Source organism: Lissotriton vulgaris, unplaced genomic scaffold (assembly GCF_964263255.1).
Source record: "Lissotriton vulgaris unplaced genomic scaffold, aLisVul1.2 SCAFFOLD_228, whole genome shotgun sequence".
Lineage (NCBI taxonomy): Eukaryota > Metazoa > Chordata > Amphibia > Caudata > Salamandridae > Lissotriton > Lissotriton vulgaris.
The window spans coordinates 924986-951338 of NW_028252959.1; the positions used below are offsets into that span (position 1 = coordinate 924986).

The window sequence follows — 26353 nt, forward strand, 5'->3', positions numbered from 1 at the left end:
AATGTCGAACAATTCTACAACAATCTAATGCTTCTGCCCTGGTACTTTGGGGTTTTCGTTGTTTCAGGGAGACTGGAAGTTAGTTGCTACTAAAAAGTTTCAACAGGAATGACATTTAATAAGGTGACGCAATTTATTTTCTTTGGTAATTTATTCTTACTGAGTTTTCAAACAGAACACCGAGAAAACACAACAGGCAAAGCGGAATGACCAAGCAAAGACCTCATCACCACATGTCATTGCCATGTTCATACAGACAATCCCTGAAGTCCAGAATAGTCCCACCCATTTTCCCAGATCTTGCTGTGTTTATTGTGGCAGCCTCGCATAAACAGGCTCTTCCATCTTCTCCCACCAGTCCATCGCCCTAAGGCAAGCTTTCAAATCTGGGGCAAAGACTGAGGTCCAATTTATGAGATCTCTCTTTTAGTAAGCAGAGTTCCCAGGCCCACAATTTACCTGCCAGATCTCCTTCCACCCATATCATCCAGCAGGCTCAGAAGCGCACTATGAAGTGAGCAATCCACTGGTCTCGCCAACACATTAGACTAACCCCCAGTACCTGGGTTCAGTAATGGTGCACAACAGGGCACAGCCAGACTACATGACAGAAGTCAGCCACTGCCACCTTGCAGTGATGATAATCTGGCGATTGGAGCGGACTCGCTTTCCAAAACTGCAGTGGGGTCAAGTACATAGTGTTTAGTAAGTTCACTTGGATTAAGTGAAGCCTGGCGCATAGAGCCATTTCCCTCTGTGCCATGAACCCTCTACCTTCATTCTCCATCTTCTATTCTACCAATCCATGATTCCCAGCTTTCACGTAAGGGGGTAAGCATCTCTGGGACATTGGTAACCAGTGACTGATTATGGTAGAAGCACCGCCCTGACCCAAATGGCCCATAAGCAGCTTGGCCTCGATAGGGCTAAATTCAGGAACCTCCCGAAGTAAAGTACGATGACACAACAGGGAGTGCCGGAGCTGCAAGACTTTGAAAAATTGGGAATGGTGCTGCAGTTAGCCTGCAGATCCAGAAAGGATCGCATGTGCGACCCTTGCCATATGTCACCCATGTGGAAAATACTAATAATGTCCCACTTGCCAAACTCTGCCAGGCCGACCACTCGGCAGAGCATTGTGCCTCTCCAAAGAGGAGTTAGGAGAGTAACCCTCCCATCTCAAGCATTCCACCTCAATTTCATGCCCCAAACACCCACCTTGTATGGTCTGGGAGAGAGCAGGGGATCTGCAAGCCATATAAGCTATCTACCACCATTTCCAACAATATGAACGTCAGCTCTGCTCAGTAGGATGGGTCGTCTCAGTCACCGTAGAGCCAGTCATTCAGGACCATAAGTTGGGAGGCCCAGTAATATAACTGTTAGTACGCAGTCACCAGGCCACTGTCAAAGGTTGATTGCAGTCACTTTCCAAAGGCGATACGCGGCACTCGATGAGCCCACAAGAAGGATCGCACTGTCGCCTGCATGTTGGTAACCCAGCTCTTGGAGAGGGACAGGGAGACATTTTGCAAAACATATAAGAAGCATGTTAGAACCATCATTTTGAGCAGGACAGCAGAAAAGTCCACCTCTCCAGATCCTTCTTTATATAGGTCACTACGGGCGTCAGGTTCAAGTACCAAGGATGGAGCGAAATGTGAATGCTAAGGAAAAGGAAGCTTAATATATGGAGGGCTATGTGAGCTTGCCAGCTCTGATCTTAAGTGTCATCTGTCAAGGGGATCAAGAGGGATTTAGAAATTGATGAGCAGGCCGAAAACCTGTTCATGTAGGTCCAGCATTTGGAGTAATTAGGGGGGGGGGGGGGGGCACCTACCCCGTGTCAGCCAGAAAAGCAAATCATCATATGCATATAGGGCAATGTGGTTCTGTAGTAGGGGATCTCTGTGTATAGTCATAATCTAGTGAATAGTCCTGCCCATGTGCGTGGACCCCGGAGCAATAAAAAATAATCTCTTAAGCTGTCTTTAGTGCAGTCCTGTATAGACACTTAAGAGAAAATTAAAGACAAATAATGCAGCCTATACCTACAAGGCTACACTGTCCAGTACTTCAACTGGAAATGCCAAGGATATTTCACCAATATCACATTTACCACAATCTACCAAGTTTCACTCACAGAGAAACTTCCCCTTCACAAAATCCTTGGAATGATAGAGAGGAAGGGAAGGACAGACAGGCCCCCATAGGCTGCCATTATGTGTCTGGAAAAGGGATACTGTGCCTTTAAGGAACTCTCCTGAGACCCTCGGTATCTCAGAATGCACAGCCAAAGTCCTTTTACTTTCAGTTCTTTTTGAATGTGTATAAAGAAAGGCCTGTAGCATACAATACAGTACCATTTTCTCCAGCGGGGAGGAGGGCGGGCGCTTATGATAACAGAGATACCCCTACTACAGAACTGGAGTTACAGGTAAGAAACTACTCCTTCTGTAGTAGGGAATCTCTGTGTATAGTCATAATCTAGTGAATAGAATGGCAAGCCCATCCCCACAACTAACCCGGCAGTGGAGAAAAAATACAACACCACTATTGTGCAAACAGATTTCTTAACGAAGCCTGCCCAACCTGAGCATCTGCTCTGGCATCAGAGTCCAGACAGTAGTGCTTGGCAAAGGTATGGACCGACTTCCACGTGGCAGCCCTGCAGATCTCTGCAATGGGAACATTACGTTGCAAAGCCGTTGTAGCCGCTTTGCCCCTGGTGGAATGAGCCTTAGGCTTACCTCCTAAGGTCTTATTAGCCTTTTGGTAACACAACTGGATACAGTACACAATCCACCTAGATATGGACTGTTTAGAGGTAGCAAGACCAGTCCTGACCGACCCATAGTTGACAAACAATTGGTCTAACCTACGAATATCCTTGGTCTTATCCAGATAGAATTTCAGTACCCTTCTGACATCCAGGGAATGAAGAGACCTTTCCGCTGGAGTGGAAGGATTCTGAAAAAACGTAGGCAAAGTTATAGTCTGATTCACATGAAAATCAGAGATTACCTTGGGAAGGAACTTAGGGTGAGTACACATCACAACCTTAGCAGCATGAAACACAGTATAAGGTTCCTGGCAACACAATGCCTGAATTTCACTCACCCTGTGGGCCGATGTAAAGGCCATGAGGAACGCCACCTTCCATGATAGGTGCTGCAGTGAAGTCTTATGAATAGGTTCAAAAGGTTCCTTCATCAGCCTGGACAGCACCACATTCAGCTCCCACAAAGGCGAAGGACGCCGAACAGGAGGAAACACTTTCTTCAATCGTTCCAAAAAATCCTTTATCACAGGAATCTGGAAGAAGGATGTCTGTGAAGGGCATTTCCTGTTCGCAGTTAACGCTGCTAGGTGCACTTTAATGGAATGGAAATTAAGGCCAGCCTGAGCCAAATGCAAAAGGTATGGAAGGATGACATCTTCCTTGCATGTCGTCGGATCATAGTTCTTAGACATGCACCAGATGCAGAACTTCTTCCACTTGTAAGCATAAGAAGTCCTAGTGGAAGGTCGCTTAGCCTCCTTCAGTATGTCCATGCAATCCTCCGAAAGATTCAGGTGGCCATATTGCACTATCTCAGGAGCCATGCCGCCAAACTCAACGATGAGAGGTTGGGGTGCACCATCTGCCCCCCGAAGTTCGTGAGAAGATCCGGCCGACACGGCAGTCGCAGGTGAGGCAGGAGAACTGGAGTTACAGGTAAGAAACGACTCCTTCTCTTCTTGGCCCTTACCCATTGAAACCCCCGATATGCACATCACAACGAACTCATGTGTTCGAGGCATGTGGGCTGCTGAATTCATATCTGTGCATAGATCGCCGCCTAGTGTTGGGTCCGGATGATTGCACATTGTTGTCCTGGAAGAGTCTTCGAAGTATCACGAGATAGGTGGCTCCTCCCCTGGACTACAGTGCGCTTGGGCATCCTCTCCATCCTCAGATTGTTTTTTTCCGCCATTGGGTTCGGATGTACGTTCTTGACTCAAGTTCGAAATCGATATAAAACACTTTTTCACAAGGCCAATAGGCCTTCGGGGCGTCGGTATTGTCTTTCGTTCGGTGCCTCGTACTTGCTCCAGTTCTTCGAACAGGACGTCGAAGGCCGTTTGCCTTTTTCGACACCAAAGGCCCCATCAACGATCGACGATGGAACGGAGCCCGTTCAAACGATGCCCAGTTTGTAACTCCAAATACCCTCACATCGATGTGCACCCGGTGTGCAATAAATGCCTATCCCCGGAGCACGACGAGGCCAGCTGCATGGCCTGTTCTAGGTTCAGGTCGAAGAAGACACTTTGGCTTCGACGCGCCTCAAGACAGCGGCGCAGAAAACCGCGCCCGACCCTGAGAACATCTTCGAGGCTGATGACGACGAGGGCGTCGATGAAGAGGATCCTGAACAACAGTCGGATCCTGCGTCGGAGCAGAACTCTAACTACGATGAGGATGAAGAAGAAGACTACGTCCACGATGAAGACGTTGTCGAGGTAGGTAGGAGACGACGCAGAGGCCATCGGAGCCGTCGATGACGACTCGAGCGATGAGCTAGGCCCAACCGCAGTCGCGGGGCCCGATACTGACACTGTACTTTCAAAGGCTCAGGTCGAGGCATCGCCGGAAGGCCTTAGCCAAGATCTTACTCCACATTCTATAGCCCCGCGTCAAGGCCCGGCTAAGGATATTTCAAAGGAGCCATCGGTCGATCAACCACAATCAACGGTGAAATTGAAACCGACACCAACAGATGCAAAATTGGAACCGAAACTGCTAAAGTCGGTCCTCGGATCGACGGTTTCGGATTCATCGGATCCATTCAAATCGAAGAGTGTCAACGACCTTTCGGGGTCACACGGGGGCGTTGGCCCGAAGATCGGGGCGCCGAAGCCTGGATCTAAGGTCCAGCACGTCGCACTGACGCAGTCGACGTCGACGTCCAAAGATGGCGACACTAACAAAGGACTCAAGGCTCAGAAGACTCTCGATCCGAAGCTTCCAGCCTCCAAGCCACTGGTGGTCAAGGCCTTCGAGTCAAAGACTAAAATCGAGCCGAAAGAGCATGTCAAATCGAAGCAGAGGAGCGTGCCTGCTGCGCACCAAGAGCTCGAGTCGACGCAAGGCCACAAACAAACTAGTGACAAGACGAAGTCGGTCGGGTCGAAGACAGCGCCACCCTCGAAGAAGGTCGGTCTGTCACAAGTGCTTACGCCAATTAAGTACGGACTGCCCCCGACCGCACGACCCAAGGCGTTCGAGCCACAAAAATGCACCGACACGGCCAAAAAGGTGTCAGTAGTCTCAAGAAATCAGCCCATAGAAGAGGACGTTGTGTTCCAAGCACCCTCCTATGATAATCAATCAAAACTATTCATCGACTCAGATTCTGGCAGGCTCACTATTTACAAAAGAAAGATCATTCCAGAAAATCCTATGGAGTTATACAAGATCCCACTCTAAAAGAAAAGGGACTCTGCCACCTCACCTGTTCTTTTTGAACCTTTGGGGTCCTATGGACAAGAATACACCTATTCTCCCACACGTACCAATGAGGATGTGGGGGAGGGATACAATGAGGACGAATTTACTTATGATATTGACACAGATCAAGAGGAGCCTCAACCCTGGACTGACCCTGTTGATCCTGGTGAGCCACACACCACGCCTGACACTCAGTCCTATACAGTCAAAACCTCGCCTACTGAAGATACTGCTGCGTTTAACGCATTGATTGAAAGGACAGCCAATAACCATGACGTGGAAATGCACGCTGACCCAGTAGAGAAAGACTTTTTGTTTGATACTTTCTCAACTTCGGAAAGATCAGTAAAGACATTGCCTATGCTAAAGGGTGTCCTTAAACACGCTGGTGACATTTTCAAGGAGACCACAAGGGCAAGAGTTGTGAACCCAAGGATTGAAAGGAAATACCGGCCTGCGCCTGTAGACCCTACGTACATCAAGGGCCAGCTCCCATTGGACTCCCTAGTGGTGGCTAATGCTCGTAAGAGGGCGAACTCTCAAACAAGTGGTGATGCTCCTCCTCCGGACAAAGAATCCAAAATCTTGGAAGCTTCTGGCAAACGTGTAGCGGCTCAAGCGGCAAATATTTGGAGGATCTCCAATACACAGGCCCTATTGGCCAGATATGATAGGGCTCATTACGACACGTTAGAGCAGCTACTACAACACCTGCCTGATGCTTATAAGGAGGGAGCAGAAATGCTTATACAGGAGGGGAAGCTGATTTCAAATGCATCCATTAAATGTGCGCTAGATGCAGCAGACACAGCAGCTAGGGCCATCAACACAAGTGTGATGCTTAGAAGGCATGCCTGGCTACGCATCTCTGGTTTTAAGCCAGAGATCCAAACAACTTTACTCAATCAGCCGGTTAACCCTGACTTTCTTGTTGGTCCTGATGTAGACACGACCCTAGAAAAAATTAAGAAAGGCACTGAGACAGCAAATCCATGGGAGCTCTGCAGTCACAACAGTTCAGGGGTGGTTCCTTTCGTCGCTCCGGTAACAGGGGAGCCTCAAGAGGTCAAGCATCACAGCAAGCCCAATACAACAAAATAGGCACACAGACCACCTATAATAAAAACAATAGGGGTGGATACCGTGGGAACAGCACCAAAGGCAGAGGGCGAGGAAAAAATAATGCCAGATCCTCTGCCACCAATAAGCAGTGACGTCTTGTCACTGCCCCCAGACCATGTAACACCGGTCGGGGGAAGACTTCAGCAGTTCCTGCCAGTCTGGGAAGGCATTACCACAGACAGGTGGGTAAGACAACTTATCCAATACGGCTATTGTCTGGAACTAACCTCCACTCCACCCAACATACCCCCAAGGCACCGTCCTATGTCCGCAGAGCACATGCACTTATTGCAGCAAGAAGTCATCTGCATGCTGCAAAAAGGGGCCATAGAACTCGTGCCTTTAGAACAACAGGGTACAGGGGTGTACTCACTGTACTTCTTAATCCCAAAGAAGGACGGGTCTCTAAGGCCCTTTCTGGACCTCAGACCCCTGAACCAGTACATCCTGTCAGAACATTTTCACATGCTAACTTTGCAGCAAGTTCTACCATTGCTCAGTCAGGGGGATTTCCTAGCAACCCTAAACCTAAAGGACGCATATTTCCACATTCCAATTCACCCAGGATACAGGAAATATCTCAGGTTCACCATAAACAACCAGCATTACCAGTTCAAGGTCCTGCCTTTTTGGGTCACTACAGCCCCCAGAGTGTTTACCAAGTGCTTGGCGACAGTAGCTGCGCACCTTCGGAGACCAAGCATACATGTCTATCCTTATCTGGACGACTGGCTTATCCAAGCAAAGCCAGCCCAGCAATGGCCAGCCACATGTCCTGCACAATTCACCTCATACACAGTCTAGGATTTTCACGAAATTACCCAAAATCTCATCTTCAACCTGCCCATGTACAACAGTACCTAGGAGCGACAATAAACACTCTGACCGCAACAACGCAGCCAAACTCCGCGAAAATCAACAGCATGCAATTGCTGATTCAGAAATTCAGGCCCCAACATTCACTTCCAGCGCAGGTATTTATGCAGTTGATAGGTATGATGGCCTCCTGCATCTTCATAGTCCCTCACACGAGGCTACACATGCGTCCGCTTCAGGAGTGCTTAGCACGACAGTGGAACCAGGCTCAGGGACATCTAAAAGACCTAGTGTTGGTGACCGGTCGTGCATACAGCTCTCTGCATTGGTGGAACACACAAAACCTTTGCAGGGAACGACCGTTCCAGGAGCCTGTACCACAAATAGTGCTGACGACGGACGCATCTCTCCAGGGCTGGGGAGCGCATGTCCTCCATTATTCAGTGCAGGGTCTATGGACGACACAGCAGCAGAAGATTCACATCAACCTGCTGGAACTGATGGCAATCTTCATGGCGACGAAGGCGTTCAAATTGCATTTGTGCAACAAAGTCGTGCTGATCCGGACGGAAAACATGACTGCCATGTATTACATCCAGAAGCAGGGAGGGACTCACTCTCCACAATTGTCACATCTAGCCCAGAGCATGTGGAAGTGGGCCATTCAAAGAAACATGTTCCTCATGGTGGAACACCTCCCGGGCAAGGACAACCAGATGGCGGACCTGCTCAGCAGGCACAGCCATCAGATGCACGAGTGGGAGACACATCCCTCGGTGCTTCAACCGTTTTTCCAGCAGTGGGGTCATCCAGAGATAGACCTATTCACCACAAAGGAAAACGCAAAATGCCAAACTTTCGCCGCCAGGTTCCCACATCCGCAGTCTCAGGGCAATTATGGATGAACTGGTCAGGCAGATTTGCGTACGCTTTTCCTCCAGCACCGCTCATAGCGCTAGTGGCACGCAAACTGCGGCAGCACTCAATGACGCTCATCCTAGTTGCTCCAACATGGGCAAGGCAGGTATGGTACACCACGTTCCTAGAACTTTCAGTGGTGCCTCACCAACGTCTGCGACTCACGCCCAGTCTCCTCACTCAGAGCCGTGGAGCATTCAGCACCCAGATCCGCAACAGTTGAGCCTTGCAATATGGCTCCTGAGGTCATAGAGTTTGGCTACCTGAACCTGCCCCCTGACTGTATGAACATCATCAAGGAGGCAAGAAGACCTACAACTAGGGCATGCTATGCGGCAAAATGGAAGCGATTTGTCATTTATTGTTCCAATAATTACATAAACCCGCTAGATGCATCAACGCAAAACATTATTTGTTATTTGTTGCATCTCTACAGATGCAATCTGGCATATCGTTCCATCAGGATACATTTAGCTGCAATAGCGGCTATCTGCAAAACAGACAGCATCTTTCCCTTTTCAGAGTGCCAGCCATTAAGGCTTTTATGGAGGGACTCAAAAGAGTAATTCCTCCCAGACACCCGCCTTCACCTGTCTGGAATCTAAACATAGTTCTCACCAGACTGATGGGACCACCTTTTGAACCTCTTCACTCTTGTGAGATACAGTTTCTGACATGGAAAGTGGCCTATCTAGTAGCGATCACATCGCTAAGAAGAGTTAGTGAGCTTCAAGCCCTAACTATTCAGGAGCCTTTCATACAGATACATGCTAATAGGGTGGTGCTGCGTACCAACCCTAAATTTATGCCTAAGTGGTGTCACAGTTCCACATTAATCAAACCATAGAACTGCCCGTTTTCTTCTCAAATCCAGATTCAGTGGCAGACCGTGCACTGCACACACTGGATGTTAAGAGCTCTCCTGTATTACATAGACAGGACAAAAGATTTCAGGAAAACTAAGCAACTGTGTGTTGCCTTCTCTCCACACTACAAAGGCAACCCCATTTACAAATCAGGTATAGCCAGATGGATTGTTAAGTGCATACAGATCTGTTATCAAAAAGCTAAACGCACATTAACAGTTCCCCCAAGAGCGCATTCCACACGCAAGTTAGGGGCATCCATGGCTTTCCTAGGTAACATTCCTCTAGAGGATATATGTAGAGCAGCCACATGGACCTCCATACATACATTTACCAAACACTACTGCGTAGATGTACACTCCAAACAGCAAGCTGCTGTAGGACAGGCTGTTCTCAGAACTCTCTTTCAGACTGCTGCAGCTGGCACGGGCAACCACCGCTAAGGAGGAAACTGCTATTTATTCTATGCACAGATATGAATTCAGCAGTCCACATGCCTCGAACGGAATATGCTACTTACCAGTATGCAGCTGTTCTTGGCATGTAGGGCTGCTGACATTCATATCGCCCACCCTTCCCCCCCGGTGCCTGTTGCAGCTGTCGCATTCAGAACTATTCTCAGGCATGGTCATCACTTACTGTACTATACTCCATCTCTGCCACAATGGCGAAAAACAATCTGAGGATGGAGAGGATGCCCATGCACACTGTAGTCCAGGGGAGGAGCCACCTATCTCGTGATACTTCGAAGACTCTTCCAGGACAACAATGTGCAATCATCCGGACCCAACACTAGGCAGCGATCTATGCACAGATATGAATGTCAGCAGCCCTACATGCCAAGAACAGATGCATACTGGTAAGTAGCATATTCCTGCTCGGGGCTCTATTGCAAAGGCAAAAAGAAGAGGGGACAGTGGACAACCCTGCTAGGCACCATGTTTAATTGGGAATACCCGTGAGAGGACCTGATTCACCTGTACCTGAGCCGTGGGCCCAGCATACAAATTCTGGACATAGGAAATAAAATGGGGGCCAAAGCCAAGGTGACCAAGTGCATCCCATAAGAAATCTCAATCGAGGGAGTCAAAGGCCTTATTGAAATCTAAAAGAAGAAAAGCAGTACACCCCAGTAAAAGATCATGGTACACCACAGCTGCCTTTACTCAACGAATACATAAACCCACATTGATCGGGGTGGATTAGCTTGTGGATGACCTTAAGGAGCCGATTAGCTAACACCTTGGCATATATCTTAAGTTCGGTATTAACAAGAGAAGTCAGACGACAGGATGTGTAATCCACAGAGGGCTGTGCATTGTGCAGGACCACAATGGTCCCCTCTTTGAGCTTAGCAGTGAACTGGCCCTTCACCATGGCTTCGTTATATAACACCAATAACTGAGGCAGCAGTGATTTCGGGAACCCCTGGTAGTACTCCACCCGAAAGCAGTCCAGGCCTGGCATCTTACCTGGGTTCACGTGTGACAGGGCTGTGTCGGTCTCTTCAGGGGTGGTGGGCTCATCTAGATCTTTCATATTTGATGCCATGAGGGTAAGCAGTGGCAGGTCTGCTATCAGAAGAGGAGTTCTTGTGCCTGGGTCTCGGGCGTTGTGCATATAGAGTGCAGTAGTTGTCCGCAAATGTGAAGGCAGTATCCCAAGCCTGTGTAACCAACCGCCAGCCGGGCTCCAAGATGCTAGTGTCCTCTCTGTCTGCCAAGCTGTGAGTTGCCAGCCAGTATAAAAGCTTGCCCGATTTAGAGCCTCCAGCCCTTCAGTCTGCAGTAGTCTGTGTTTATCCTGGGCATGGGAATGTGTGTGTGTGTATCACGCCGCATGAAAGCATTGCCCGCTGCCCAAAATGTTCCCGGGGAGTCCACTAAACCCACATTTGGGGCCAAAAAAGTATTGAGTTCCTGTAAAAGAAATTCAACAGTATCAGTATCCATGAGAAGACATGCACTGGGTTGTCAGATAAAGCATTCCCCCTGTTCTCCACCGCTCAGCTGAACAGTAACCAGGGCATGATTTGAAATCTTCCTGGAGAGGATAGTTGACCCTTTGATGTGGAGTAAGTCAGTTGCGGGCATACATACTAGGTCAATATGCGATCTGGTCTTGTGTGTGGCATAATTGTGGGTTTACGCCTGTGTTCCAAATGCCCCAGACATCACAAAGTCCAAGACTGGACACCCAGTCAGGAGGCCGTAGAGTGGGAGCCATCCGATATCCTATAGCTGTCTATGACGGAGGACATCTCCATATTAAAATCAACCCCCACCACTGTGACATCTGTGGAAATCCTACCAACACAGCCCTCACTGCATCCAGCATAGGGCTGGGCATCTGGGAGGGGAAATATATGCTCATCAGGTTATATGTCTGACCTCCAATCGCTCCTTCCACCGTGACTTACCTACTCTGTAGGTGCACCACACTATGGGAGACCACCATCGGCAAGCATTTGTGTCAAAATGGCCACCACCCCCTGGCATCCCTTAGTGTAACCACATGGTAGACCTTCTCGTACCCATACCGGGCCAGGAGACACGGTGCTCTGCAAAACCCAGCACTGCTCTCCTCTTAATGCGATCAATTAGGCTAGTCTTCTAATGCTGGGGCTGACAACCAGAAGCTGAACTACCTGATCAAATATCTCCACTCCTCCAGTGAGTGGGAAAATCATAAAGATGTTCTTTTATATTGGTGTTCCAGCGACTTGCAGAATTGCACAATGCTCAAAAGTTTCAGAGGATTTAATTTCACTTTCTTGAGCTATGATGGTTGATTTGTCCATGCAAAATATCGATGGTGGTTAAGGATTCAGATAGAGTGTGAAGCAATCAAATAAATCTTAACTGAGGTCACTGAACAGAAAGAGCTGAAGTCTAGAAGACAAGTTATGAAGATACAGATTACTAAGTCAAAGATAGCGTTATTCGATTTCAAATATGAATGAAATAGAGTTTTTTATCATGATTAATTATTTTATGTATGTATGTATTGATATGTGCTTTTATGGTTTTAATTTATGAAATCGAATAAAGCTATCTTTGACTTACAGATTACTATACAGATCAGATAAACCATAAAGTCCTAGTGATAAAATGTTTTTAGTGAATATAGGAAACATCCTCTCTACAGTGTCCCAAGCACAGAGTTCACTTAAATAGTTTATAACTCATAATACAATATGATGTTCGTAAGCACCCCAATCCCAGGTAATGTTCCTTATTCGCTTGTTTGTACCTGAGCAACCTCATTGTTTTTGAAGATACTTGTCATGGGCAAAATTTTTATTACGCTGGAGTAATCAGAGTAATTTATGTAATTTCTTGATACTCTTGTGGCACGAAAATACAGAACATCCCTGATTATGGCTGCTCGTGTAATTTAGGGTATTTTGGGGCAAACAAAACAAACTGCCACAAGCCAACAGGAACACACCACAAGTGGCAACTGGTTGCTGCTGTTAATTTTCTGTTACATTCAGAGCCGTTGACTTCATGAAAAATGCATCCTCAATCCATTTCAGACGAGAGTGCCTTTTGTGCTAAGAAAATAGAGCTAAATTTAGAGTCAAAATCCTCATGTAATTTTGCTGTAGTTTTCTGTAATTGCGCTATAGCAAAATATACAAATTACTCCTACCGCTAAAAAGTACCTAGATGTACCATTATGTTGATTCCTAATACTTTTTGGGGTACATTATTATTGTTGTAATTATCACAACAATATTAAGATCTTTGGATTCATCTCAAGAGCAAATCATCGTAACAGTATGTACAATCTGATGTGTCCCTGGTGATAGCATTATATAACCCCCCTCTTGTTTTACCCTCCCCCAAAGAATGCTGTGGGTCTGTGCCCTCTTCTTCATATGCTGCTAGTTGAGATTGACATATTAGTAGTAGCTTCACTTGCTTGCCTGTATGACGACCCTACCATCATTCTGACAGTAGAGGTCGAAACTCTAAAGCTCCCTTTTTCACAGACTACATATTATAACGTTGTATTATAGTATAAAACTGTTGTTTCATAGCTATAAATTAGGGGTTCTAATGTTTATCTTGTTCACATCAAATGCCTATTCACTGGTCATTGTGCCGTCTTGCACTGTTTGTTCCTTTATATACTAATTGTCACCATGCACGTTCTTTTCTTATATTTAACTATGGGGGCACTAAGAAAACTAAACTAGATCTTCTTATATACTCCAAGGCCTCCTCATACATCATTTAATGGCATAGTGATGTTTTTGTCACAATAGGAATCTGATAAATGGAAATAAGTAACTCAGTTGGAAACCTTGTCTTTTTATTTGTTTGGTACCCAGTTCCCATATGGAAGACTGTTTTTTCTGCCCTCCTGTGTTGAATATACCTATTTTTTACGCATACTTTTCCCCCGCAGGGAATTACGACCGCGTTGTAACCACGCATACCAAGGTGTTAGATTTTAAATCCAACACCTTCTGCCCCCTCCGCAAGTCGTCATTCCGACTCGCGGGGTAATGGTATGCGTGGTTACGACCGTGTTGTAATTCCCTGCGGGGAAAACCTTTCGTGGTAAAAGTTGTTTACCTCCTGTGTTTCTTGTTTAATAATAAACCATACGCTCAGACGGATCCAATGCGCAAAGTAATCTTGTGTCAAAAGTCTGGACCCAGTAGCATCGCTTCTAATGTTAAGAAAAATGTAGGTCCCCTTCTTTGAAAAAGGGCAGTAACTGATTAAATTTGGTTCCCAGGGGGAAATGTTACCATAGTGTTCCTTGGAGGTAGATTGATAAAGGGTATGGTGACTTAAAAGTGTGAGGTCTTCCCTTTCACCAAGGAGAGGTGTAAGAGCTTTAGGGGGAATCCTGGGGCTGGCAGGGTGGGGGCAGAGCAGGAGATTTGGCTCAAAAGCAGGTATTGTCCTCTACTTCCTCCTCCACAGTTCTGATTATGAGCGATTGTCTTTGGGTCCTGGGGCACTTAGCGGGTAAGTGTCTTGTCTCTTGTAGGTATTATTTTCTTTACCATTATACTGTAGGTCCATCAAAGCAATTACTTCAATTTTTTACTTGAGTATGCAAGTCTCAGGAAACTGAGCAGGCAAGGCTTTACTCTAGGAAATAGTATGGTTTAGAAACCCAGGTAAGCAGAAAGTCATAAGGTGCTAGCACGTTCTACGGATTAAGTAGGATTTAAAATGTGTTATAGTGTTTACCTGCTATGGGCTAAAGTTTCTGATAACATGGACTTCTATGGCCAGTGGTATAATGTGTGCGGTGTTCATGAGCTCTCAGATCTATTTGGCAACTGTTGGGTTTACTCTAATTTTTATAAAAACAAAATTCTCCTTCAGGGGATCTCCACTGATAATCATTAGAATTGAACATTCACTTGCATATGTGTGAAACTGCAGCACATTAAAAAATATTTAAAATGAATACTTTTCTCTAGAAAAGCCAATATTCTAACAACTAGCCTCCATCTCAAAAAGGGTAATTGAAAGTCTGAATTGTGGCTATGAGCACTTGCTGCTACCAATGGCTTTGTCAGCGCCAGCTGGGACCTTCCCTTTAGAGTTTTCAATTTACAATAACTTGAGAATTGTAGCACCTAGGAAGAGTGGGGTCCTGATCCTGTGCAGTGAGAGCCTCGTATTCCATCCAGGGTTGGATGGGGCTTATATGGGAACTCCTAAAGGGAGTGGACGCTTGCTGCATGTTCCCCAGAAGTAAAGCAAATAAATGTCCCCGCAGCTGTATGGCCCATTTTAGTTTTTATTATTCTTTGGTGTTGGCCTTTATCCTGGTCACTTAGGCTGCAGTGATACTTCAAGTAATGATCTATTTAGGCATTCACCACACATATTCGTTGAAATTCTGAGCCTTGTGCAGGACTGTCAGGTGGTCTGGGGTTTCCAGGTGGTCAGGGGTTTGTTCTTCATCATGCAGGGAATGCCTGGGTTTTGCCTTTTTAAATTTCCAGCAAAGGAAGCAAAATACGATTACATTTGTGTCCGCAGTTCTGGTGTACTGTAATTATGTTAGGATATGCAAAGTAATTGAGCAAATTGCAGATTGTTCAAAATGCTGCAGCCAGAATGATTTTAAATGTAAGTCTATTTTATGTGCTTTGGAGAATCTGCACTGGCTGTCAATCAGCGAGAGCATAAAATTAAAGTCTCTATGTGTAGTGTGCCAAACAGTCTACAATAATAGACCTAGGGACAGATGTAGGTAATCCAGATTTACCGATTCTAAAATACCGAATTTTACTGATTCGGTATTTTAGAATCGGTAAATGGGATGTAGGTATTCATTTGGTAAATTTTACCGAATCGGTATTTACCGATTCAGTATTTTCCATTCATCCCGATGGGCCTCCGGGCGCATAGGAATGAATGGGAATTACAGAATCGGTAAATACGATTCGGTAAAATGGGGAACACATTCAAGGGTGGCAGGGTGTCACTTTGACACCCTGTTGCACCCCTGAATAGTGCATGGGTGCACATGTGGCACACATACATGCCCTAAGGGCATGTATGTCTGCCACATGGCACTGTTATAATTTGCAAAAATTTGCTTATTTCAGTGTTTTCGATATTTACCACCAACTTGTAGTTGGTGGTAAATAACGAATCCTGAAATGGGAAAAGCACTCATTTGAGTGCTCCCTACATTAAGGATTCGGTAATTTACCTAATCGGTATTTAAAGGAATCTGTAATTCACTGATTCCTTAAAATACCGATTCGGTAAATTACCGAATCCGTAAAGTGGCCACCTACATCTCAAAAGCCTAATACCGGTCGGTAGCGGCCGATATTCGGTAATTTCGGCCGTTACCGACCTGTATAGGGCGACCTACATCTAGCCCCTAATCTTTTATCTAAAATATTTTCATTTTAGTGTTCAGCTTGAACCTTTATTGTTAAAGTTCAGGAAGCAGTTTAAAATCTTACTTTTTCTAGCATTCTACGCCTTATGCCTCAGCTTGATGTTTGTGAATGTCCTATATCAGAAAGGTGATGAGTTGGATGTGCTCAGCGTCAAGGGACTTAAGGATTTTAGATGTGCTTAATAAATACCTTTTGAAATTCAGGCGTCTGTTCGGATGTTAAGATCATCTTCCCAGGAGTTACTTATAAGAAGTAGGATGGGAGGAAGTAGAGCACTAAATGATCTGGTATGTGTATTGGATCCAAAGATCCCTTATGACTTTTTCTGTGGGTTTTTGTTCCTGAGCAGACCCTCCACACATGCAGGAGAGAACAACATCAAGCCCTATTTAGGGCTCCCATGGCTCCTGGTTTACCATTGGTCTACTGTCTTTGGTTGCGGTATACTTAAAGCCACAGGACAAAGAAAAAAAGACAGGAAACAAAAACAGGATGTCTGGACATCCATTCACCTCAGTTTTACCACCATTCTAAGCCACCCCAAAAGCAAATGCACACAACTGCTACTGTCACTACCTTCGAAATCGCTGCCACCACCCCCACACCCTGAAACAGAAAGGCACACTTATTAAAAAAACTTTTTATTTCGGTCCAATGTTAAATTGGCTCCTTGCCCACAGATGAAGGGAAGAGGGCATTCACAATAATACTATATCAGGTCCCATTAGGTGTCAGTTTCCCTGTTGACTAATACATTTAGGGGCATATTCACACGGAGCACTTTATCGCAGCCAAAGTCGTGATAAATTTACCCCCCCCCCCCCATTCACAAACTGGTGCTAACCGCCTACTTCACCAGTTTTCCCGCTATAGCTGCCGCAAAAAAAATCGCCACAGAGGACCCCTGCAACTATTGCTAATGAGATGCAGAGTAGGTGTTCCAGTGCAAAAAGCTGCAATAACACGACACCTCAACGACCAGCCAGATAGGCGATAAGAACACAAAACACGGATAAGACGCGTTAGCAGCAGGAAATTAACACCTGCTCTGACCTGGTGTAAAGTCAGACCACAGCTTGCACCACAAAAGGGAGCCCAGCCCAGGGCGTCTTCGGAAGGGCAACAGATGGGATGGAGCCACTCATCATGCAGCCCGGACACCCAAGGGGGCCACAACACGCACCCGGCAATCCCCCCCAGCCCCGGACCACCATAGAGGCAGGACGAACAAAGACAGTGGCCCCCCATGAAGCCTCACAGGCCCAGCATCTGACAATGTCACTGTCCACTACAGGCTGAAAGGGACAACAATCCTAACCATCGCCTAACAGGCCAACGGCACCACCAGAGCGGACAACCAACATCCCACCCCACACCAAGCTGTTAGCCTCTGGCACACCCCAACCAACAACCGCCAGAGTCGGCAGAGTCTCACAGCCAGCCACACCCAGTCCTCCACAACTGTCCTGGACATCACCATCGTCCTGGCACATCAGCCCCCATATGTCCAACACAATGCACAGGAACCGCTGGAGGCCAAGAAAGGACCATACACTACCACAGCCAGTTGCACACACGTGTTGGGGGCAATCCACTGAGCAAATATCCCACCTGTGTCCCCTAGTGACACAGCACACAATCGCCGCAACAGGAAGCACACGTCACACATCAATGTGCAGGCAACATCAGAACACCGTGGAACCTTCACCAATGCCGCCTCCAAATACATAGCCAGTGTGCATGATCCCTTCACCCTCCGACAGTCCATCAGCAACCAGCGTTCCCAGGATGGCACCAAGGGAAATGCACAGCCCCTTGGCAAGTGCCAAATTAACACCCCATTCACCTCACCTCAACTCAACTCCACAACCATGCAATCCACAACTCTGGCAATGCACACGTCACAAAATCACAACCAACATGCACAGCAACATGCCCATCCACCAGATACGACAGAAGAACTTACAGTGGTAACCTGGGCATGCTGTGAACATGACCAATCAACGGCTTGGCACCTCCGCCACACAATAGCCGAATGTGGGGAAAGGTGACAACCAGGCTTGTGTGAAGGATGCAGTAGAACCATGATTGGGAAAGTACACAATGCCAAGAGTCACAGCGATGTGCTGGACATACCGCAGTATGCAGAACACACCCATATCCACGGCGACATACACCTCTGGTGTTTGGAGTGTCGTGGACAGTGGACGCAACCATGTCACCCCAGCCAGTGGGGGTCCTCGCGGAAATGTTGCCTGTTACGCCCCCCCTCATAAGCGTGATTAGAGTGGGTTGGCCTGGTGTACGCCAGCGTAGGGGTGTGAATAAGAAGCGTGTAGCCCTGGGTGTGGTCCTTTTCCGGAAAGCTCAACGTCCCTGCCAGGGCGACGCCTCCCACCCCGCCATGAGGCCGACGCTGTCATCGTTAGCGGAGTTGCCTGCGATCCTGTGTGCCTGCCGTACCCCGGCCCGCTGGACCACAAACCCGTCCGGCCCAACCCTGCGCAGCCAAGCCACACTGATCACCAGCTGACACCGGCGTGTGTCAAGGAGGGCCCACCACGTGCCTGTGTAATCTCCAAGCCCGAGGCCTGCGGCCCTGCCAGGCCCTCAAACCACTGCTGGCACCCTGGTGCTGGCCCACATTACTCCTTCCTCATTTACATGCTCCACCAGCGTCCTCTGCGGCCAATAGGTCCCATATGTGAAACTGTGTCCTGGCTCCTGAATGGCAGTGACCCCAAATCCGGGCCAGCCGCCACAGCACCAGACCTCCCCGATCCGTTAGGCATAGTTCCATTTGGGCATCTTGTGACACGTGCTGGCACTAACCCTGTTTAACACTAGCTGGCGACACGTGCTACCACAAACCCTGTTCAACGCCAGCCGGCGACAAGTGCTGCCACAAACCCTGTTCAACGTCAGCCGGTGACACGTGCTGCCACAAACCCTGTTCAACGCCAGCCGGCGACACGTGGATGAGGGACCAGGACCACCCTGCGGACCAGTACATCTCACATCCAGCACCTAGTCGCGAATCACGAATGGTGGAGTCCACACCAGTGGTCGCACAGAGAGGAGTAAGAGGAAGATGTGGCTCAGTCCGGACGAAAACCTGGGTCACAGTCACGGAGGTGACTGAACATGTGGTGCCACTGAACCTGAACTATGCAGGCCGATGGGGCCACCAACCTATGCCGGCGACACTCGGTGAATGGCCCGTGCTGACTGCTGCCTCCGGCCTACACTGCTCTCGGCCTAAGCTGCGCTAGAGTAAGTCACCGAGCCTTGATTCTGCAATGGCGGAGTTCATATCAGTGTACCAGCATCATTGCAGACTGCATCCCATCTCAACCCTGGTGCAACTAAGTCTGTTTCCAACATTCATGGACACTCTCTGGTCGAACTTTAGTGGCGTCTGAGTATATGCACTAGAGGGCAGTTTTCATCCTCATGTAGCTGATACCGAATTGGTGGTGGCAACGAGGCTGTAGCATTCCACTCCTCCATTTGCTGCTTCCGGACAAAATCAAACCTTCCGCATCATGCCCTGGAGGACACCTTCCACTGTCCCCCGCAACCCTTCACAACAAACACCTCGGACATTAATAGGAACCAGCTCAGGTAACATGGCCCATTTGCATTTGACTGCACCCAAGTCACCGTCCCGTGGCTGGGTGCCTGTGCCGGCCGCAGTGCATCCGAGGCCACTAACTCTGTGCTGGTCCGGGCAGAGACCCCTTCTCCTGAGATATTGGATGGCCCCTGAAGCGTTGGCCTTGGGGTCATCAACTCCATTTCTCTGTTGCCTTGCGCTGTACGCAGCCTCCGGGCCCAAATGCATCCCACCAGGGCTCACACACCAAAGAGAGTCCAGACTGGCTCGGACATCACAGCACCGCAGGGCGCACACACCACCACCGCAGGGACCACCTCCATCTGCCAGAGTCAAAACGGTGGCCCTGACAGAATTACGGAGTTGCTCAGACCTGTCGTGGATGCCATCATCGGCTTGCTACCATGGTCAGCGCTCCAGGTGCCAGTGACTCAGTTTACTGCAGGCCATTGTCCGTTGCTTATTGTGTTTTGTGCTGTGGAGTGGTTGCACAGCTATGTCACCTCAAACAGTGTGGTGGCCCAGAGACATTGATGGGGAAGATGATGCAGGTCTAACACACCCCACTGCATCTGAATCAGGAATATATCGAAGGGACACAAACCGAGACTGTTTCTTCACATGAGCGCTCTCATCTCTAGTGTCCTAACCCCAGTGCACTGCAACTCACGGACACTTCAGTTTGCATGTTGTCTGTCCTCTGGACTTTATCCGGCTCACTTCATGTTGCTCAGCAGTTGACTCTGTTATGCATGTGTTTTCTGTTTCCGTTGCACTGGTGTCCAATGTTCAAGTGTTTGCCAGCACCCGACATTTTGTGCCTAATGGCTTACACTCACCACACACACATCCAGCACAGGCGTCACTGTACATGTGGCCCTGCCAATGAAGGGGCTTGGCGCATGTGCCCTTAGCCAATTCAACATGATATCTGTGTGTGTCCCTGTGGTCTTGTTGTATGCATGAAGGCCCTAGGCCCTATGACATTACATTGTGCTGTGTACATCAGATTCAGACATGTCACTGCAGGAAGCAGGTTGGAGTTTGGACATGTAGCTTTGTCTTTACCCACTCCATTCAGAAGGGGAGTGGCCAGGGCCGTCGTACGCAGAGCCAACTTGGGTGTGTGACTGCTATTAGAGCGCCCCTGGGCTTGGTTCTGTACTGTGAATGTGCATCTGCATGTGTCTATGGCAGTGTGGGTCTCCTTAGTGGGGTGTGGGTGGTCGCCAAAGGGTGATAGACACCTACCTACGTATGTGTCCTGGTTCGCATTCCATAGGTTTGGCACCCACCAACACCTGTTGTACCACCTCCTTTTGGCATGCTGACGCATGGTATTGGGGTGCCATGTGTGGGTGGGTGAAGTGTCGTGAGCCAGCTGTGCTTGCGGGTGCTTCCTGCTGTGTGGTCTGTTGCAGGCTCGGTGTTCTCTGAGTAGCTTGGCTAGCCGAGTCCTAGTGGCGGGTTGCGTGGGATATCGATGGGCTGTTGTAGGGCGTCTGTGTCAATGGTGTGGTGGTCCTCTCCGGCATCACAGATGTGTAATATTCTGTGCTCTGCTGAAGGTCTTGTGTGCCCCTCTGCGATGTGAAGGGGAGATGCATGTTGACTTTGTGTTGACATATGTTGACGCATTGTGCTGGTTTGCATGCACACTGTATGGCAATGTACATTGTGACTGTTTGGGGGTGCTGGATTTTTTTGCTGGACAGTGTATATTTGGACTACATGACGAATGTGAGGTCGTAAGCGTACATTTCCATTTCACAGTTTCCGGTTCTGTCAGATGTAGTAGGCATGTTTCTGTGCATGTGCGGAGCCAGTTGTGTCCTCTGTTCTGCAGTGTCGACTATGCGCATCGTACCACGTTGTCATCAATGTGGGCATGCTGTGCTTGCTATGTGTGTGTGCTGCAGTGTGCCAAGGGGATCTGGGACATGATCCTGTGTGATTGTGGGTGTGAAGTGTGCTACAGCACCTCATTGTGCATGTATGCCATTATGCCCATCTCCTCCTTCCCCCCCCCAGTCACTGTTCGTTGCACTCCCTGTTGTTGTTGTGTCAGGTCCACTCGAGCTGTGTCCATACTCCCTATTCCTTGCACCGTCTCCACACTGATGACCGTGGCCTGGGTTTCCTCCAGCTCACCCGGTGGCGCTGGACTGCTGCCTCCTGTCCCCGTTGCTGCCTTCCTGTTGGTGTTACAGCAAACAAATGATGGACGGAATGCTGACAATGGAAACATTCTCCCCCACTCAAAAGATCTGGGTTAAATCCTTCATTCTTTTTCCCACTACTCCACCTCAGTTAGGACCCAGCCATATGCAAATCAGTCTTGACCCTGTGCCCCATGGGAACAGTCCAGACCGAACTGCCAGGCCAAGTCCTCCCTGGACCAAAAACAAGCATTCTGGGACCAGTTTCAGGGTATGTCACCCTTATTCAGCCAGGCTAGCTTGAATCCAGTGGCACAGTGAGCAAGGGACCCACGTCTGGGCATACCCATCCCTCTTGGGCGAAAGGCGTTACAGAAAACAAATGATGGACGGAATGCTGACAATGCAAACATTCTCCCCCAGTCAAAAGATCTGGGTTAAATCCTTCATTCTTTTGCCCACTAGGCCACCCCAGTTTGGACCCATCCATGTGCAAATCAGTCTTGACCCTGTGCCCCATGGGAACAGTCCAGACCGAACTGCCGTGCCAAGTCCTCGCTGGACCGGAAACAAGTATCCTGGGACCGGTCTCAGGGTATGTCATCCTTCTTCAGCCAGGCTAGCTCGAATCCAGTGGCGCATTGAGCAAGGAACCCACGTCTGGGCATACCCATCCCACTTAGGGCAAATAGTGTTATAGCAAACAAATGATGGACTGAATGCTGACAATGCAAACATTCTCCCCCAGTCAAAAGATCTGCGTTAAATCCTTTGTTCTTTTGCCCACTACGCCACCCCAGTTTGGACCAAGCCATATGCAAAAAAGTCTTCACCCTGTGCCCCATGGGAACAGTGGGGTGGCGTAGTGGGTAAAAGAACGATGGATTTAACCCAGATCTTTTGCATTGTCAGCATTCCGTCCATCATTTGTTTGCTATAACATTTCCTGTTGGCAGCAGTTTGGTGCCTGGTTTAGGCTGTCGCGTCATGCCGGCACCTATTGGCCTCCTCGATCGGCCTCTGCGGCACCCCGACTGCAATCTAGGTGGTTTGCTAGTCAGTCAGTTGCTGGTAGTGTTCTGTCACCTCCGTGAGGCTGATCTGGTTTTCCTGCGGTCTGCACCCAGTTCTCCTCTCCCTCTTCTCCTTGGCATTCCCTGACCCTGTTGTTCCTTGCTGGTAGTCTGTGGGGTTTTTGTGGTTTGAGTTGCCCTCTGCGCTGTGTCAGGGTGTATCCATGTTGTTACATGCTTTGGCTTGTTTCTGGTGTGTTTTTTCTGTGGGTTTTATGGTGCATTGTCTCGCCAGACGTGTGGGATTTGCAGGCCTGTGGCTGGTTTTCGCTACTTTTTGTATCGCGGTTGACCTCATCGCGTGTGTTTTTTGCTTTCGCGTATCGCATTTTGCAGCGTGGCATTGATTTGACGCGTTATCTGGTGTCTATCGCATGCTACCTCCGCATTGTGAATTTCACGTTTACACAGGGCTATTTTCCTGCGATGGGCTGCGATGTTGAAAGTAGCGTTACACTACTCTTGCGGTAGTTATTACACGTTCTTGTGAATATACCCCACAGTGTAATTCCAATCTAGTAGAGTCTAGAACTGGGTTTAAGGGAGCTGTGGCAGAAAACATGTGGCACTCTTTAAGGTGCTCTGAATTTGAGACCAGTGGTCTAGAAAGGTAACAGTTAATTAAGTGAGTGAAGGTCCTTGAACAGGTTGGAATCTGAGCAGGAGAGCAGTGAAATGGCTGGTGGTTTGGTAGAAGCAAATGGTATTATTTTTCTCTTACTGGCCCTCTATTGCTCTACAAAGGGATTAAATGGAGACACAGAATGGGAAATAAAATTCTTTGACTTTGTTTTCTGGTCACTAACAGTATCAGAGTTTGTCATTCTTTCAATGCTCAACTCTACCCCAGCAGTTGCTAGGAATATCAATAAGCATACTTTTTCTGTGTGTATTATTTTTTCATCTTCTAGTAAAAGTTCAGTATCCAAATTAATCAAGTTCTCACAGTGAGACTTATTCAGGTATTGTACAATTATTCTGTAACATCCTATTTTTAAGTCCGATTTAGAAACAACAACAAAATAGAAAAAATGAGAACAAACAGTGAACCATTACACCCCTTAACCTATTGCCCTCAAGACCTTCATTAATGAACCCCACACCACCTTTTCTTCCAGTGTATAGCAGTTTCACAAGTTCAATCTTATCTTTCGTACTGTTGCATACCAGTCTGTAAACTGCAGCTGTCAGCAAACACTGGCTGTGCTCTCCTATGAGTCCCCTCATATTCTGTTAATAGTTCCCCACAAGTGCTTGCGCATCTATAAGCATGTTGTGGAGCTAGTTACAGGCATTGCACAATCAGTTATATTTTGAACATATGTTGAACACCAAAAGATGTAACTGGGGCTGTAGGGCTACAATTGTACTAAACAAAATCATGGCCAAAATGGGTACAGTATGGCACAGTTTATGATGCCATGTCGAATATTTGACCTAATATTATTTGGAGAGGGAAGTTCTTGTATACCTTCCTCAGATCCCACTGTTTATGAGAGTTTTCCAGAAAATTCTTCATTCAGGTGCTCACCCGTGATCTCTTTCACCTCCTTCAAAAAACACTCATCCATCTCCTCTGGAGAAGTGACTTCATGTTCGGTAAAGATGTGATGGTCCTGCAGCTTTCTCTATGATCTCTCACCCTAGTCACCTGGTTGCTGTAGAACTAGTATTTGCCTGCTCCGGCCTCTAATTAATGAACGTTGGTGTCCTCGTTGTTTACAGAAAGTGCGACACCAAAATAAAGTGCAGTGGCAAATGGCAAAGGTTCTATTATTGGATCTTTCCAATGGCTATCAATTTGCACTCTTGCTAATTTTCTATACATCCTTATGAATACGTTGTCAAGTGGACAATTGCAAGACCTACTATGCAGCCACCGGGAGGCTCCATGAACAGGAACGTGGAATCCTTCTCCATTGCCAACGAGGTTGTCAAAGTACATATGAAGGGTCTTCAGGTCAGGCAGACTGTTGTTTCTTGGGGTCTGGCCATGGTCTTGAGCAGAATAATTAATACATAAAATATTAGAGCCCTTGGCATTATTCAACTTGAAGCTCCTGTCTTGACTTTCTTCTTAGTTGCCACAATTTTGTACATGACTTAGGCCCCAGACACCAATCAACTCTGTGCTTGTCAGAATAAAGTGTCTCTTAGAATTCTATTCACTTTTATCTTCATGCTGGTGACTGAGTTTCAGAGACAAGTAGATGTTGCCCATCAACATCATCCCACTCACCCCTGCCTCTTCAACCGAGTACCACTGGATAACCTTATTGTTTGGGGTACATTACTATTTTTCTTCAATAGAAACAGTATTCTGCATTGTACAGAGTAACTGTGTGTTACATGTGGAGGCAATTATTCCATGTTGTGGGTTAGATCATCATTCCCAGATGGATTGCATTACCAGTGTGAAAGTGCCTTTAGTGGCATCCTCTATATATGTAAGCTTCCAGGACACACATATCATGGCCACATATATAATGGCTCTCTCGGCTACCCCCAAATATATTATGCCGGCATTTTACTTTTGAGGTTTACTCCCCAAAGGTGGCAGAAGTTGACATAGTTTTTCTAGTGTTTTAGCCATAATGCTGCTGAATCCAGTCTTCGCTATTTTCCTATCTTTTACATGCAATGGAATCTACCCACTGGTTAAAAATGGGAAAGTGAAGTTGTGGGAGGGAGGGTCAAGTTATGTTTATATTGATTGTTTACTCCTGTTGATGGGGATCTTCATAATCTGAATACTTATCAGTCCTTCAGTCATAAAATGTGTACCTACATTAATGGTGTTGATGTCCAAAGCTTTATTAAATGGCTACGGAAGGAGTTTCTGATCAGGACTCCAAAAAATGCCAGCAGAAGAAGTACTAGAGTTACCATAAAAATAATGAACTTTTTATGTCCTTATAGATCAATGAACCTATAAGATGGTTCCTTTTCACATCTTCCCCATTGTAAACATCAGTGCAGAGCACCAATGTAAGAAATATAACTAGTATTAAAAGTCTCAACTTTATATATGTAGTTTAACATTTGAATTTAATATTGACTTAGGAAGGTGATGGTACTGCAAATCATGTGTAAATACTGGTTTTATATTGTAACTTATTTTTCTTAGATGGAACGAATAAACAGGGCCAGAGAACAAGGATGGAGAAATGTAATTGGCGCAGGTGGCAGTGGTGAAATTAAGGTAAGTTGTTGCTTTCATAAGTAATGTTTAAGCACTCTACCTCGTTCGCTTTTTAGGTCTCGCCTAGACGAAAGCAAACGCGAAGCTTTTGCTGTCTAGTGCGAAACAACTTATGTTGTCACTTTTGGGGGAATGTGGACAGCAGACTGGCACGCGCTTCTTCTGGCAGAGATTTGACCTCGTGGGCGC

General features: G+C 47.3%; 1 protein-coding gene and 1 pseudogene across 2 annotated transcripts in view; both read left to right on the plus strand.

Annotated features, from left to right (window-relative positions):
- LOC147661202 (serine/threonine-protein kinase Nek1-like) overlaps positions 1–26353 on the plus strand; it is a 1124062-nt gene that overhangs the window by 297374 nt on the left and 800335 nt on the right. For both annotated transcript variants that reach the window (XM_086951243.1, XM_086951242.1), the window contains exon 14: positions 26090–26164. In XM_086951243.1, coding sequence (XP_086807369.1) covers positions 26090–26164 — 75 coding nt within the window. The remainder of the gene's footprint in view (positions 1–26089; positions 26165–26353) is intronic.
- On the plus strand, positions 109–25889 carry LOC147661203 (uncharacterized; annotated as a pseudogene).